At 39.2% G+C, this 18,006-nt stretch overlaps 1 protein-coding gene across 1 annotated transcript in view; it reads right to left on the bottom strand.

Moving 5' to 3' along the window:
• Positions 1-9,372: 9,372 nt before the first annotated feature.
• Positions 9,373-18,006, bottom strand: part of LOC105700218 (UNC93-like protein) — a gene marked incomplete at its 5' end in the record, with an annotated part of 23,099 nt that continues 14,465 nt past the window's right edge. Inside the window, one exon of the mRNA XM_023432788.1 lies at positions 9,373-12,275. Within this exon, the coding sequence (XP_023288556.1) occupies positions 11,956-12,275 (320 nt within the window). The remainder of the gene's footprint in view (positions 12,276-18,006) is intronic.

Genomic DNA, 18,006 nt, shown 5'->3' with positions numbered 1-18,006 from the left:
CGAATCGACTAATTTGAAGGGGGTTTCACTTAACCTTAAGAATCGTTATTTCAAGATCTGTGCTTGTAGTCTTCGAGGGACACTGCTCGGAATTGGATGGAAGTTCTCTGGAATTCTCAGGTGCGGCTTGTAGACGTTGTTCGACAATGTTGCCGTTTTAAATTACGAATCCTTTTAAGGAATGTTGTCCTTTTCATTTCTGTTCCGCATAAATCTCTAGGAATCGAAAATATTTTGTTTAACAATCGTTATTTCAATATTTATTCTTGTAAAGTCTTTGAGGGGCACTGCTCGGACATGGATGGAAGTTCTCTGGAATTCTCAGGTGCGGCTAGTAGACGTTGTTCGACAATGTTGCCGTTTTAAATTACAAATCCTTTTAAGGAATGTTGCCTTCGTCATTTCGAGTTGGTTTAAAATTCTCTTGCGCATTAAGGAAATCTGAGGAATTAAAGACTGGCGGAACTGTCAATTAACAAACAATTTATGATTAAGAGAATTGTAAACGAGCACAATGATGGTTATGACCATTTGCGTTATATCGTAAAATAAGTATCAGAAATGCGTAGAGTGAAAATTATAAATTGGACTGATTCAGAACTTGTAATCCGATACTACCCTAGTAGCACAGAATAATTTCTAAATATTTTTTGTAATCTTTGATAAATATCTCAAGCGACAGATTTTTTANATAGAAATATATTATGCTGCTAGGCTATGCTGTAAAAACGTTTGCAGGATGTATTTAAGAAAACACTGTAAACGGAATCTATTTTTGGCAATAGGTGGCCTATTAATTAGTATTAAAAATATCGGGTTGCTTTAGGTTCCCAATTTCCATCTGAATGCATAAGATTGATTCTCTGTGTTTAGTATCTCTATTTCACTGATGATTGTTGTCTAAGACATAGTTGAAAACGGTTTACAGATTTACTAGAAAAATGTAAAGAATAATGTCCGGATTCTAATCGCATTTTAAAAAATGACCACTTAAATTGTAACATTGCGAACGGAAAGTTTTTAAACGTGTATCTAAACTTATCGATGTTGTGAAACGTCAAACCGAAACACTCTGAAACGTTTATATATATGCATATATATAACATATTTAATTATAATTACATATATATGTACAGAGAGTGATTGATATTTATCAAATATATATGGAAAATTGTCATTTTTAAATTCGCTTCATTGTTTTTTACTTTAAAATAACAAAATGTAAGAATCGACATTTCAGCTGTACAAACAACAGGAGTGTTTCCGTTTTCTGAGATCTAACTGTAAGTGTGTTTGTATTTCGTAAAAGGTGGTGGCGTGTATGCATTTCCCCATTTTAAAGGTGTTAAGATAAAGTGAAACCCCCTTCAAATCAGTCGATTCGAATACAACACTTTTTGTTAAGGTGAAGTGAAACACCCTTCAAATCAGTCGATTTGAATACAACACTTTTTTTTAAGGGTACTAGACTAAACCGTCCTTAACTTTGACACATGACTCGTGATCATCTAAGAATTGTCTTGACACATTCAAAATTTGGATTTTTGGACAAAATTTTTTAACCTAGACCAGACCTAAACCAAAATGGCGTCGAGCTCTCATATTTCGATCAATATACAATTATCGAAGGCTCCGATGTGACAAACGAAACGGTCAGGACAATTTTTCGAAAATTTAGAACACTCGGGTAATCGATAAACTCGCATTTGAACGGGATAAAGGCAAAAAAAGTGTTTTATGCGCTTCTATGCCAAAACGATAGTAATACGAGGTGTCGGAGTGAAAATTTAATTGACCTGGAAATCACAGATGGCGCAAGGTGTCCCTCTGCAGCCAATTGGGGCCCCAGAAAGCATGAATCCAGAGGATTTCTCGAGTTTTACTTCGATTTCTTTATAATTATTGTACGAAAACGACAGGTGGAGTATGCCACTTAATGCAACACCCAATATAATTTGAAACTTAGAGACGATTTCGGCAATTGCTGAACAGAATTATTTCTTACACTTCCCATCCTTTTCCACGTTTCTATTTCCTCGTTGCACCTGGATCATGCATCTATCCCGATCATAGGTGCAGCAGTTACGAGGGCATTATATGCACGCTCCTTTGTTGCAATATACGAGAGAAACCCGTTTAGGAGAGAGCGTGTCGTGGGCGACCTTGTTACTTTCCGCGAGTCCAGCCGATCGTTCCAGTTCTCTCTCCGTCTCCCTCTGCTCTCCTTATCGGCGCCTCCCTCTGTCTCTCTCGCGCGCACTGCAACAACCACCACGTGACTTTCTGCGGCTAAACGTCACGTCACTTTGAGAGTCACTGCACTCATTTGCAAGTGTGCGAGTTGCTTTGATCAATTTCTGCGTAAGAGCAACCATACCTGGAGACGGGATTACAAAGAAGGAATTACATTAATGGTGTAATTCTCCATTGTACCTGCAAAACCGTACGGCAGAGCGCTTGAAATACCAAATACGCAGGTTATGTACATTTCGAAAAATTTCGGTTTTGTGAATTTCTGGGCAATGGAACTTAAGGTGAATCGAAACACGTCGAGGAACTTGATCGACGTCGATGAAGAAAATTTTTCTAAATACCTACGTTGCCGACATTCGTTTTTATATTGACAGTTGTGTCGAATTATATTGGGTATTGCATTAAGTGGCATACTCCACCTGTCGTTTTCGTACAGTAATTGTAAAGAAATCGAAGTAAAACTCCAGAAATCCTCTGGATTCATGCTTTCTGGGGCCCCAATTGACTGCAGAGGGACACCTTGCGCCATCTGTGATTTCCAGGTCAATTAAATTTTCAATCCGAGACCTCGTATTTCCATCGTTTTGGCATAGAAGCGCATAAAACACTTTTTTTGCCTTTATCCCGTTCAAATGCGCGTTTATCGATTAGCAGAGTGTTCTAAATTGTCGAAAAATTGTCCTGACCCTTTCGATTCTCATATCAGAGCCTTCGATAATTGTATATTGATCGAAATACGAGAGCTCGACGCCATTTTGATTCTGGTCTGGACTGAGTTAAAAAATTTGTTTGAAAAATCCAAATTTTTAATATGTCAGGACAATTCTTAGATGATCGGGATTGAGATGTCAAAGTTTCGGACAGTTTGGTCTAATACCCTTAAAAAAAAGTGTTGTATTCGAATCGACTGATTTGAAGGGGGTTTCACTTCACCTTAACATCTCTGGTATTTTACCGACACGTCTGTACAAGAGTTTGAACTCCCACCGACTTCGGAAAGAACCAAAACTACATATCTGCATAACGACACAGGATCAGACGTAATCCTTCAAACTTTACAGTCATCGTGATATTTCAAGCACGTCATGGAAGTATCTCTGTAAGATATGGTCTTCAAGGTACAAATCTATTTGTTTTCTTCTTGACGAGGGCCGAAGGCACGATGATGACTCGCTTTCTTTTACCGAGGAGATAAAAAGGAGGAAATCGATGCAGGAAAATGTAGGTACACGGTTAGAGGACGCATACTCGGGACATGTGACATCATCTTGGAGGAGCTCTAAGTTGTCTATCGATTAACCGTTATGTTCATCGAGGTTCGCACAGAAAGCAGCACCGTCTCTCATGAAAGGCTTTCAAGGTCTGCGACGGAGCTGCGACTCGGATATGGATGTACGTGGACGTATGTGCAATGCACTTGCCGAGTGATTGTACGACTAAGTAAGTATTCCAAGTATGCGCGCGTATACGCAAGGTACTGCTCACTGTTGATACCCATTGTATGCCAGATTGTTAAGCACCCATTTCGCAGATAAAATGTAAGTAACTGAAAAAATTAGATAAAGAGATGATGCAACTGATTGGAGCAGCTCTTTACTTTAGCTGTTGAACCATCTGATTGGAGTGAGGCGGCCTGAAGAACATTTGAGCAACATTTGAACATGGACAATGCGAGGCACTCTTTCTCGAAGGAGGGTCCTGCACGTCGTTAGAAAATAGCTAAAGAAAGGACTCGGAATTTATGACCCCGATCAAGGGGGTCTTCAAAGTGGCCACTTCAGGGTCTGCCAAGGCGATGCATTTCCAAAAGGGTATCGTATGGCTAACAGACATCGCGGACTTTCTCCAGGATTCGAGGAAGTCTGTGCCGACCTGGAAAAACGAACCTTTGGAAAATGCTATCCTAAAGTCACCCAATCAGGGCTCGCCATTGTTCTGCGACACTAGACCAGCTCGCGATTGTCAGTCAATCCCCGAGGGTCGTAAATCCTCGGGCTGGGGATGACGGGCTCGAATAGTGTTTTGCTGAAGGGGGAATTAACCGCCAGCAGCTGGTTTCGCGATTTAAATGAAAATGTTCCGGATTTTAGTAACACAATAGACTATATTTCCTTTACGGACAAGGGAAGATGCGTGATTTTACGACGTTGATCAGTTGACTCGGCAACTGGTCTTCGCACTTGCGTTGACTCGGCAACGAAATGATCAAGTTCTCAGTTGGCTCGGCAGCTGGACTTTTTGGACGTTGACTCGGCAACGTTTTTCAGATCCGATGTTGTCTCGGCAACTTTCGGTTGGTATCTGCTTTTTACAAAAATTCTTAAAAAGTATCCGAATGCATAGTTCTCCCTCCAACTCGGTGGAGGGAGGAAGTCGGACCTTGAGTCGAGCATTCTCATTGGCAGGGAAAACTTCCCGAAGGGTTTCCGCCCTCGAAGGCACCCGCGAAATGGCGGTCACGTAGGCCGCGGATTCGCGGAAAAAACCCTCGAGTGACGTCTGGTCGCCAGAAGCGGGCTTTGGAATTTTTAGAAAGTTAAAAAATCTGTTCGCCAGACGTCGTCGTGTACCTTCGGCGAAAACCCTCGAAAAGAGACCCTTTGAGAATGCTCGGACTCAAGTTTTATTGCCCCCCTTTCGAGGATTGCTCGGGTCCTTCGGTACATGTGGGAAGGACCTCGAGTTTCCGTGGGCCTTGACTCGAGCGATTACAAAAGATTAAGTTTATACTAATAATTAACGCGGATGGGCTATCGACGCTCCAGGCATCCCAAGTGCATCCCTTCCTAGGTTTCGACAGAGGAAAGGGAAGAAAGTGCATCGAGAATGCAACTTTCCATATTTTTTAACGGCGTTAACCACCAAAGTGGGGACGATGACTTCCACCGCTAGATGGTATTAGCATCGAATTCGGTGGGAGGTAACCAAAACGTACTTTCTCGCTCGGGTGAGAGAGACGCGACGCATAATAGGCGGTGTTTAGCAACGGGCGAAAACGTGTGCGTATTTTGCACGTATAGGACTCACGCAACGGCTAGACGCCTCTAGACTAGGCGCCGAAACGTGTGTGACCCCCGGCCGCACGCACACGCCAGGTGGACGCTCCGCCTAGAGCCGGCAACGATTGCCAAGGAATGCCCAAATTCCTCGAGAGAAACTCGAAAATCCTGAAAAAGGTGCTCCACGGGGACAACGATTTTGAGCGTATTTCTCAACCGATTGAGCTCAACGAGTGCTCGTTTTAAAGATGAAACGTTGACGTGTGTTTATATGGGAGCGATTTTCGATCAAGCACCTCCTTCCTAGTTAAAAGGGCATTGAAATTATGTCATAGCACTTTTTTATATGAAAATGACCACTTATCGAAAATCGCTCCCATATAAACACAGGTCAACGTTTCATCTTCGATATGAGCACTCGTTAAGCTCGATCGGTTTAGAAATACATTCGGAATCGTTGTCCCCGTGAGGCCCTGTAAAATCGCTGGAGTAGTGAGCGCCCTTAAGATTCAGGCTTAACTAGGAATTCGAACAATTCGGATGTACATTCGAAGACATTCGGACTTAGGTCGTAACCCGGACACGCGATTGTACCGCGAATCCACATCGACAAATTGTATTCTCTATCCGTTATTTTATTAGTACAATAAATTGTTATTGTTGTTTTTATTTAAACTCGTGCGTGGTGCAAATTCAACGAACTCTGAATTTACCCGCCAGGGATTTATCTCAGCGCTCATTTTCAGACGGCGCAAACATTAGCACATTAGAGACATCAGCAGAAAGTAGACTAAATTTAAGGGGATGTGAAAGTGGCATCCGACAGCTCAATCGTTCATAAAACTTTTCATAGAACTGGGTGTCTCAAATCGTTTCATACTTTAAAACGTGAATATGGAGACCCTAAGGTAGGTCCTAAAACTCTCAAAATTTCATTTCTTATAAACTATTTTTAAAAAGCCTATAAACAAATTAGAAAACAATTGAAATTCCCTGAGTTTCAGGACCTTCCTTATAGTCTCCCTATTTACGTTGTAACGTTTCAGACTATTTGGTAAACCGAGTTGGGAGAAAAGTTTTATAAACAAAACCTCTTCGACGCCACTTTCACATCACCTTAAGTACAGGCTATCATTGGTATTGGTTGCGTGTCAGATTTTGCAATTATTTGGTCACATCGCCTTTGCAGATAGAATGTCAAGAGTTGGAAAGAACAATGAGGTGGAGAAACGGGACAATGCAGTGGAATATTTCTTTGTTTCGTCTTCTTGATTGGATTACGAAATGTAGAATTCATGTAGACTTAAATAAACACCAGCCGTTTTTGCAATGTGTATAAATCACATTATTGCGTTCCCTTTGTAGCAAGTAAAAAATGTGTAAAATTAAGAACAATGGAAAATGGTGCAATTAGTTTGAATAATTTTTTAACGTATTTGTGATATTATAAATTGTAGAACTGGCATTGTAATGAAAAGTTGTTTTAGTAAACAACTGTGTATTGAAAATTTCCACATGTTGGGATTTCTAGATTATGGAAATACTGAAAAAGTAAGAGAAGAGAAGAGAAAGAACAAGGCAATTAATGATGCGATTTAATTTAATAAAGTGGATAGAACGGAATTAAATGATTGCCATTGAACCGCCAGTGTATTAGTTTCTTTGTTTGTATGCGTGTACGGAATGAAATGCTAATAATTTGTACATACTATTTTCTGCTTGAACTGTAAATAATATTATTTCAATGAATTTAGGAAAACTTTAGAGAAAAAAGACCAGAAAGTGGAAAGGAAGAAACCATTGTAACAGACTTGTTAATTTACCGCGGTATTTTAATCATGTCACCATAGTAATTCTAACCGAATTATTTTTTTCCGTGTATGAACGTATTACGAGTTGACCTACACATTTTGTTAGATATCAAACGACAGTTACTAATTAACATATAAATAATTTACAGTTAATGGAAGTGTAGCGCAAGAAGCACTGCCTGAGCGGTTCGATAACGGTGGAAAATACGTTATTTGATATCGATTTCGATTTCCACGTGTATATTATATGATCACGTCCAATCGGTATCATTTTGCCGTCGTGTGGGTAAGTCTGTACAGTTAAATATGTATATAAATAGAAAAAGGAGGCGTGTCGTAGGACTAGATCCTCGAGTTTCCTGTTCTGGTTTTTGTGGGGTTCTTCGAGGTAGCGAGAAAAACGTTAACTGGAAGGAGAGAGATAGAGGTTTGTATGATTAATCGTCGTTTCTGTATCGTCTCGTATTAAACGCGATGTCGATCGTCCTTGCGTCGGTGGAAATATCCCACAGGTAATTGCGATCGTAGACGAAGGTGTTGTTTGATTATGGCATCTACTATGAGCCCAGTTAGAGCGAAGGTAGACATTTTCTTTTTTTCTCATAACTTAATCGCCAACTCATGGAAAAGCTACGAAGAGAATGAGGAAGGGGAGCGAGAAAAAATAAGAGTTTAACTTTGCTATCGGATTTTCAGAAGTTTAGGTAGACTTGGGGGTGCAAGAATTGCAATCTCAAGGGAACTCTTAATTAATTTGTTTATGGAGGTACCTTATAATACTAGTACCGTAATATGTTATGTCCTCCTTCCAAGAGTTTCTCATATTTGTCTCTTAAGGTAAAGTGAAACGCCCTTCAAATCAGTCGATTCGAATACCACACATTTTTTTAAGGGTATTGGACTAAACTGACCGAAACTTTGACACGTGACTCGTGATCATCTAAGCATTGTCCTGATACATTCAAAATTTGGATTTTTTGACAAAATGTTTTTAACTTAGCCCAGACCAGAACCAAAATGGCGTCGAGCTCTCATATTTCGATCAATGTGAAATTATCGAAGGCTCTGATATGAGAATCGAAAGGGTCAGGACAATTTTTCCACAATTTAGAACATTCGGGTAGTTGATAAACTCGCATTTGAACGGGATAAAGGCAAAGAAAGTGTTTTATGCGTTTCTATACCAAAACGATGGAAATACGAGGTCTCGGAGTGAAAATTTAATTGACCTGGAAATCACAGATGGCGCAGGGTGTCCCTCTGCAGTCAATTAGGGCCCCAGAAAGCATGAATCCAGAGGATTTCTGGAGTTTTACCTCGATTTCTTTATAATTATTGTACGAAAACGACTGGTGGAGCATGCCACTTAATGCAATACCCAATGTAATTCGACCCAGCTATCAATATAAAAACGAATGTCGGCAACGTAGGTATTTAGAAAAATCTTCTTCATCGACGTCGATCAAGTTCCTCTTCGCGTTTCACTTCACCTTAATGCCAATAGGCTAGATTGACGTACAGAAATAACCACAATGACAGAGATATGACTTATCAGTGAGGTAATCTACCAACGATTGAAGGTAGCAGATAAAACATGTGTTTCCAATGGCGGTTTTCTAATAAACATCCGTTGTGTATGCAAAAAAGGCACTTTAATCAGCTATCAGCTTGTGCTTCTTTTCATGATAAAAGATGTAAAGAAACTGAGAAAATCCCGTTAAAAAATATTTCATCCTTATTCGAGTTTATATCGCATTCTGTCTTCGCGAAAGAGAACGTCGTTTGTCCTTGCTCTCGAAAGAATCGATGGAAAGTACGGTCCCTCATATTTAATAAAATTGGTAAAAATGTCGCGTTGAATGCAAAATTCATAAATTGTGCATCCGATTGGAAGCAGGAGTGTAATATTATAAAATAGTTACAGGGCTCGTTATAACATATGGAAATAAATCGTCAAATGAGCTTTGAATTTCTTCATAATTATTAATGAACGTCGTTTGTCCCTGCTCTCGAAAGAATCGATGGAAAAGGACGATCCGTAATATTTAATAAACTTGGTAAGAATGTCGCGTTGAATGCAAAATTCATAAATTGTGGGTCCGATTGGAAGCAGGAGGGTAATATTAAAAAATAGTTACAGGGCTGGTTATAACACATGGAAATAAATCGTCAAATGAGCTTTGAATATCTTCATAATTATTAATAAAATATACTCTCTTCGGTAGTGGGCAAAATCTAATTTGATGTTATTTCCACGAGATAATCAGCCAGCCGTAGTGTAGCATTTCGGTAAAGAAATTCAAGCAAAATTAAGTGTAAGTAATTTAATTTACACGTAATCATTCTAGATAGAAATTACATTTTATATGGTTTTTAATACGTAGGTAACATCAACAATGACAGTATTATAATCATATAGGATTACTTGTCCATTGAATATAAACAGACCAGTGGGCTTCCATTTGGTATTTCGAATAAAACATTCATGTTAAGCGATCAGATCGTGGTATTTAAATAAAACAAAAGATCAAGGAGTTTAAACATATTCTCTGCACGTCCGGAGATGAGAGTAGTATAATAAGGCCACACTTCGGGTCGTGAAAAATCATTTCATAAGAAATATGGTAGCTCGGTGTTGACTTTAAAATTGTCATTCACTGTCGCGAACAATACTTTCGCTTCGTTATCTTTATAAAATGAGATTCTCATCTCTCCATGTCTCCTTTACTGTAGAGATACACGTGTATAAGACATCTCGCATTATCCCTGCGGAATTCTCATAATCACCCAAGCAGTAATCACTGACATATGAATAATAGTGATAGTGGTATCGGTGTAAGAGATTTGGCACTGCAAATTCCTACATGAGTATCGCATATAGGTGGAAACGTTTGCGAGTTTTGTAGAAAGTGATTAACTTACTGCACATTCGTTTCGGAATATGCGAAAAATGTTAATCCATGTTATTTTCAACGGAGACTCGCATTTTTTGCGCTAACTCTTTGCACTTTCGACATAAAGGCCAACGAAACACAAGAGCATTTTTCACATTTCAACCTTTTTATACTACTCTCAAATTGATAAATCTCATATATAAACATCGTACTTCCTTCCCTCGGGTTTCACCATCGAGAGAAATCATTTTCATATTTCGTTCGGTAAAACATTCGGTTCCTTACTTATCGAGATTCGCACTGAGATAGCATCTCTCCTTACCACGTTTCATTAGCTCTCTATCTTTTTTTTGTTTACTTCTTCCTCATATTTTTTAGATCTTTTTCTCTCAAAGCACAAGCCGGTATTTTAACGGTAGGATCTTCCAGGACATTTCTCAGAGGATTCTTATTAATGTTTCCGGCATACTCGTCCGATCGGTAAGATGGGAACGTAAATTTATAAGGATCTTACCCAGACGGTCACTGAAAATACCAATTAGTGCTTGTGCTACATAATCCTTAGTCGAGCACCGCAGGAATATTTTACAAACTTTGTTGCCGTCGCTAGTAACAAAATTGACAAAATTACATAGTAAAGAAATTTAGCCTATCTTTATCATTTCAATAAAATGGTTAACATATAAATTCATCCGATTTAGATATCAAGTTCGCATTGACGTTTCGTACAGGGCAACATCACCAGTTGAACGCGTTGATTCTACAATTACATGTGATATTACTATTTTCCCACAATTTACACTCCTTTAAAATATTACATATAATTGTTGAACCCTGCACATTGCGCAAATTCCAACAGACTTTCAGTGGTCCATGAGTAAAAATAATTAACTTCTGAGCTACATTTAACATCCTCTATGTAATATTACATGTAATTTTCAGACCGGCCGCTCAGTACTTTTAAACGGAGATATTCAGCGGTCTGTAAGTCTCTATGGTACTAATTCTATAATTACACGTAATATCTATTGTGATCTACACTTTTAAGTAACATAATTCTTGCGCTCTAAATATTTATAACTTCGGATAGCGTCATCCAGCGGATAGTAGATCTCGAAATACTAATTCCAAAGTTACACGTAACGATGCACGTCCTGCATCGTTACGTGTAATTTCGAAATCTAGCCCGCAGTACTCTGCGTTCACGGGTTACTTTTAGCGGCCATTTGCATAAGACCCTAGCCTATGAGTAGCCACAATAATGGCCGTTGAACTACCGTATCCTGGGGACGGATAACGACGCGTCGTCGACGACCTACAAATATTGCACGTTCCTCGACAAAACCTAGTCTCGGGGGATGAATATAAAGAATACTGTTTCGAGATTCGCTAATCCCTTCGCGAAGCGTCGCTGGCTCGCAATGGCGGCCAGCGACCAAGATGGCGACGCACGGGCGGGGCCGCTGTCCGAAATCGAGCGTCAACTTCGACTTCGGCTTTGAAATTCCGATTTCAGTGTATTGGATTACCGTCTATCACGAGCCCGGTGTCCATTCGACTCTACGCGATGTCCAACGAAGCGCCGGATCGTCGGACAAGTCGCATCGAACTTGCGAGGTGGAGCACCTCTGCCGGTGAGCGATGCCCGCGCCCCACGCGCCGTGCCCGGAACTAATCGCAGTGCCTTCTCGACCGGACAGGCCTTCGAGCCGCACTCGCATCACGGATCACTTATCCCTGCGTGTCAAGGGACTTTCTTGCGTGGTTCGGTGATCCAGGTGGGGTCGAGGAGGCACGTTACCCTGAAGATGGCTGCGAGAACGATGCACGTATCCGAGGGAGAATCTTAACAGCCGTTTCGCTAGTACCAAAGGCAAACCACTCGAATACGCGATAGAGTCGATCGGGCGGCCATTTTCGGACGCTACCTTCGACCGCAGCGCGCCCCTACGGCAACGGGGCGAAATTCGACCACGGCGGTCGGACAGAGGTCCGTATTCACAGATGGGTGATGATGATGTCGTCGTCGATGTCGTCCTTCTCGTCGTCCGTTTCTTCCGGTTGGTTGGCCTCCACTTGGGCCGCTTTCGGATCCTCGGCTATGGCTTTGAGCCTCTTCTGCTTGCGCCGGTGTAGAAGCTCAACTATGACGTAGCCAATTGAACCGATAATCAGCACGATCAGCATCACGTACAGCTTCATGCGTGCGCACAAGTGCGTGCTGTAAGCGTACGCCACAACAAAGCCCGCGCTTTCCCACAGCCTGTAGTTCGAGAAGGCCGCCTCCTTGTTACGCCTGAACAGCGTTCCGTACAAACCTGAAACAAGATCATTTCGGTTTGGTTAACATTATTTATTTTAGTTAGGATATGAATAATTGCAGCATTCGAATATCAAGAGGGCGGGATAAAATTTAATACTAAGAAAGTTGGAACGCGGAGGTGTGAAATTATGGATACGTGTCATATATCCAATTTTCAATAAACAAACCACGTTACCTGATCGTGGTCATTAGAAGACTCCATAGTTCTAATACATGGTTACATGGTTTGTTTAGCAAAAATTGTATGTATAACACGTATTCCTAACATATACATCTTGAATATAGGAAGCAAAAAAATCGTATATCGACAATACTCGTAGATGTTAGCTGTTTCAGAATTGAATTTTGTTATTAAAGATGTTAATTTTGGAATTTAAAGGTGTGGATATCTGACCATGGTTATATAAAGTATGGCTACTTATTAATTTTTGGGATATCTCGATAATTACAGTTTTCCCTGACATTATCAGGTTTCCGAGCTCAACGCAATGCATGAATTTTTCAAACAAGAAAATTGAAACACGACTTTAGGTAGAATATTTCATGATTTCATGTCCTAATGTTCGGAGTAATAACGGTATTTCCTTCCAGCGTTGCGCGCAATGAAATAAAAACGAGATTTAAAACGAAAAAATGACATTAGGTTTCCGAGCCCAACGGAATGCGTCAATTTTTCAAATAAGAAAATTGTAACACGACGTTAGGTAGAATATTTCATGATTTCATGTTCTAATGTTCGGAGTAATAACAGTATTTCCTTCCAGCGTTGCGCGCAATGAAATAAAAACGAGATTTAAAACGAGAAAATGACATTATCAGGTTTCCGAGCTCAACGGAATGCGTCAATGTTTCAAACAAGAAAATTGAAACACGACTTTAGGTAGGATATTTCATGATTTCATATCCTAATGTTCGAAGTAATAACAGTATTTCCTTCCAGAATCTCGCGCGATGAAATAAAAACGAGAGAAGACAATCGATAGTAAAGGGACTCCTAATGTCGGTCCGTGGTCATGTTGGCATAACGTCATTATGTTATTGCCGTAATTACGGGACAACTTGGAAATCCTTTGGAAGACGACGACACGTAACGTCTGCCGATCTCACAGCCAAAGAGGTTTACCTGTGGCGCTCGTGTTTCGTGAGAAATTAACTGGCACGTGACTCTACGTATCGTCAAACTCATCCTTGACTTCCTTCTGGTTAAAGATACTCGGAAAGTGAACATAATTACGCCGAGAATCGCAGTACTGCATTCACACTCTGCACTTTGAAGAAAGACATAACATCTCATAGACCAGGACAAAACTTTCATCGAGGTATTAAAACGGTTTTGGATAACCCACTTAATTTGACGTGACTCTAGGTATCGTCAAACTCATCCTTGACTTCCTTCTGGTTAAAGATACTCGGAAAGTGAACATAATTACGCCGAGAATCGCAGTACTGCATTCACATTCTGTACTTTGAAGAAAGACATAACACCTCATAGATCGGGAAAAAACTATCATCGAGGAATTAAAACGGTTTTGGATAAGCCACTTAATTTAACGTGATTCTACGTATCGTCAAAACTCATCCTTGACTTCCTTCTGGTTAAAGATACTCGGAAAGTGAATATAATTACGCCGAAAGTTGCAATACTGTATTGACACTCTGCACTTTGAAGAAAGACATAACATCTCCTAGATCAGGACAAAACTATCATCGACGAATGAAAACGGTTTTGGATAAGCCACTTAATTTTACGTGATCCTACGTATCGTCAAACTCATCCTTGACTTCCTTCTGGTTAAAGATACTCGGAAAGTGAACATAATTACGCCGAGAATCGCAGTACTGCATTCACATTCTGTACTTTGAAGAAAGACATAACACCTCATAGATCGGGAAAAAACTATCATCGAGGAATTAAAACGGTTTTGGATAAGCCACTTAATTTAACGTGATTCTAGGTATTGTCAAAACTCATCCTTGACTTCTTTCTAGTTAAAGATACTCGGAAAGTGAACATAATTACGCCGAGAGTCGCAGTACTGCATTCACACTCTGCACTTTGAAGAAAGACATAACATCTCCTAGATCAGGACAAAACTATCATCGACGAATGAAAACGGTTTTGGATAAGCCACTTCATTTTACGTGATTCTACGTATCGTCAAACTCATCCTTGATTTCCTTCTGGTTAAAGATACTCGGAAAGTGAACATAATTACGCCGAGAATCGCAGTACTGCATTCACATTCTGTACTTTGAAGAAAGACATAACACCTCATAGATCGGGAAAAAACTATCATCGAGGAATTAAAACGGTTTTGGATAAGTCATTTAATTTTTAACCGGGAAAATAATATTAACATCGTTCAACCCCAGTTCTTATGAATTGAGTTAAGGTGAAGTAAAATTCTCCTCAAATCAGTCGACTCAAATAAGACACTTTTTTTTAATGGTATTGGATAGAACTGTCAGAAACTTTGACACGACTCGTGAGCACTTAGGAATTATCCTGACACTTTAAAAATTTAGATTTAAACAAACATTTTTAACGTAGTCCAGACCAGAATCAAAATGACATCCAGCTCTCATATTTCGATCAAAATACAATTATCGAAGGCTCCGATATGAGAAACAAAAGGGTCAGGACAATTGTACGACAATTTAGAACACTCTGGTAATCAATAAGTTCGCATTTAAACGGGATAAAGGTAAAAAAAGGCGCTTCTCTGCTAAAACCATGGTAATATGAGGTTTCGGAGTGAAAATTTAGTTGACACGGAAATCACAGATGGCGCAGAGTCAATTAGGGCCTCAGAATAATCGTTTATCGATCTAAATTGTCGTAAAATTGTCCTGACCCTTTCGATTCTCATATCAGAGCCTTCGATAATTGTATATTGATCGAAATATGAGAGCTCGACGCCATTTTGGTTCTGGTCTAGGCTGAGTTAAAAAATTTTTTTGAAAAATCCAAATTTTCAATGTGTCAGGACAATTCTTAGATGATCAGGAGTGATGTGTCAAAGTTACGGACGGTTTGGTCTAATACCCTTAAAAAAAAGTGTTGTATTAAAATCTACTGATTTGAAGGATATTTTACTTCACCTTAAATGAAGCGACTGTTAAAATTAAGGCTGGATTTGGCTAAGATTGTTGAGCACTCGGTTGCTTTCAATCTCATACACAATTACGTGGAATGAGGATGCAGGTGTTAGAAATCAATGCTGTGGGAATGAATATCAAGTGTACCGCTTATTTAAGCAAACCCGTTATTTAAATGGAGCAACGCACGGGAAATGATGTTATAATTCTGCTACTAAAAGGATAGCAGTGTCCGGTTTTCTCGCAAACGAGATGTAAATCCAGCTAAGCGCGTTCAGCAAAGGATTTGAGGGCATTAAATATATTTAATGTGTTAATAAATTAATTATATGTGGAGACTCCACTACGTTACGACCGTAAGTCTGAACACTGACCTAGACTGGAACGTAAAATTAATTTCATAGCTTTTGTAGCGTCATGATCGCTCGAAAAAAATACTTTTTACACATAGTCAATTTGTTGTCGGCTAACAATGCACTTGCATTTAAATGTATAGCTATCGTATGAAATTCACAGAAAATCTCATATTCATAATAAATTTCCATTAATCAATAACAAAATTCTAAATTAAAACGTTGCATGATATAAAAATGCTTTTTCATTTATTCAAATGCAATTCATTAAATATCTCGAAACAAGAAATATATGACTTAGACCACTTTCATAATTATGGGCACATATGTGCCAGGGCCACGTGCCATGTTAAGGTTACGTTTATATAATTTCTTTAAATTTTTCACTTAGACCACTTTCATAATTAACACCAAATGAATTCCATATAATGTTGAAATTACAACCACTATCCAATGGTTCATTTTTGACGATATCGTAAAAATTACATTGAATTAATTTAGTTTAATATAATGTGGGGTGAAATAACTGATAAACTCTTTTCTTTTAAATTTTGACTTAGACCACTTTCATAATTATGGGCTCATATCGCCTACAGCCTTCCAAAATGTTGTCTCTATATGATTTCGAAAACTATAGAAACATCGGTTCGGTATTTTCCGACATCATCGCAGACAGACCGACGTTGCCTGTTATATATATTATTATATAGGATTAAGATATATACAAGTGCATAGTGTTATAGTATAGAGTTGTAGTATACAGAAGCGTGTATACAGATTTATTGTCAGAATGAAACAATGGGCATAAAATTTCGCTTTCATGGAAACGTTTTAATGCTGCATCACTATATGTGGCAATCGATCTCTCGAGGTCGTTTAAGATGAATTCAATGTCCCAATCATCGTTGTTTATGCCATGAACGTCAATCTTGCGGAATTACCATTTCTTCTGCCATTCCAGCGTGCGACGACCCTGAATTTCAAAGTTGCACGAGTGGGTCGTTAAAGAACCAAAACGCGTGACAGAGGCGTGGCTGTATTCGTGACGGAATATTTTTCCAAGTTTGGAGATCAAGGTCACCATAGCCAACAAATTATTGTATCGGGTCGATCGATCTTCTTGTAAGACGGTCACGTGTTCTCATAAAGCATTGACTTTTATGGAGTACGTCGACAATGGTTAAGGTGCTACTTATAATAGTATAAAAAAGTATTTAATTTATAGTTGGGTATTATTAAACGCTAGTAATTTCCAAATATTGTGAAAAATGTATAGAATAATTTAGGTGAAGTGAAACAAGTCGAAGAATTTGATCGACGTCGATAAAGAAGATTTTTCTAAATACCTACGTTGCCGAAGTACGTTTCTATATTGACAGCTGTGTCGAATTATATTGGGCATTGCATTAAGTGACATACTCCACCTGTCGTTTTCGTACAATAATTATAAAGAAATCGAAGTAAAACTCCAGAAATCCCCTGGATTTATGCTTTCTGGGGGCCTAATTGACTGCAGAGGGACCCCCTGCGCCATCTGTGATTTTCAGGTCAATTAAATTTTCACTCCGAGACCTCGTATTCCCATGGTTTTAGCACAGAAGCGCATACAACACTTTTTTTGCATTTATCCCGTTCAAATGCGAGTTTATCGATTACCAGTGTTCTAAATTGTGGTAAAATTATCCTGACCCTTTCGTTTCTCATATCGGAGCCTTCGATAATTGTATATTGATCGAAATATGAGAGCTCAACGCCATTTTGGGTCTGATCTGGGCAAAGTTAAACAATTTTGTCCAAAAATCCAAATTTTGAATGTGTCAAAACAATTCTTAGATGATCACGAGTCATGTGTCAAAGTTTCGGACAGTTTGGTCCAAAACCCTTAAAAAAAGTGTTGTAGCCGAATCGACTGATTGAAGGGGGTTTCACTTCACTTTAAGAACGTCATCTTTACGGAAGTTTCAAGATCAAGGATTCCTCGCGATCTTCGTGAGATTGAACGACTAATGAATAGAGATACTAGATCTTGAATGAGATAGTATTCTTAAATAAGACGGTGTGTTAATTATAGGTAACCCTCCTATAACACGGTAGATAGGTTCCTAGATAATGCCGTGTTACATGAGACTCACAAAGACTCACTTGTCAGAGCCAGGACAAAGAGGGGATTACGTTCCGAAAACCTATTAAAAACAAATTTTTTTTTTAATTCCATATAAGCAACTTAATTTTTATTAAAAATATAAATGTATGTATAACACAAAACGAAAAAAA

This window comes from Orussus abietinus, unplaced genomic scaffold (assembly GCF_000612105.2).
Source record: "Orussus abietinus isolate OABI.00-Male unplaced genomic scaffold, Oabi_2.0 scaffold262, whole genome shotgun sequence".
In the NCBI taxonomy this organism is placed as follows: Eukaryota; Metazoa; Arthropoda; class Insecta; order Hymenoptera; family Orussidae; genus Orussus; species Orussus abietinus.
This window is presented reverse-complemented; position numbering and strand designations above follow the sequence as displayed.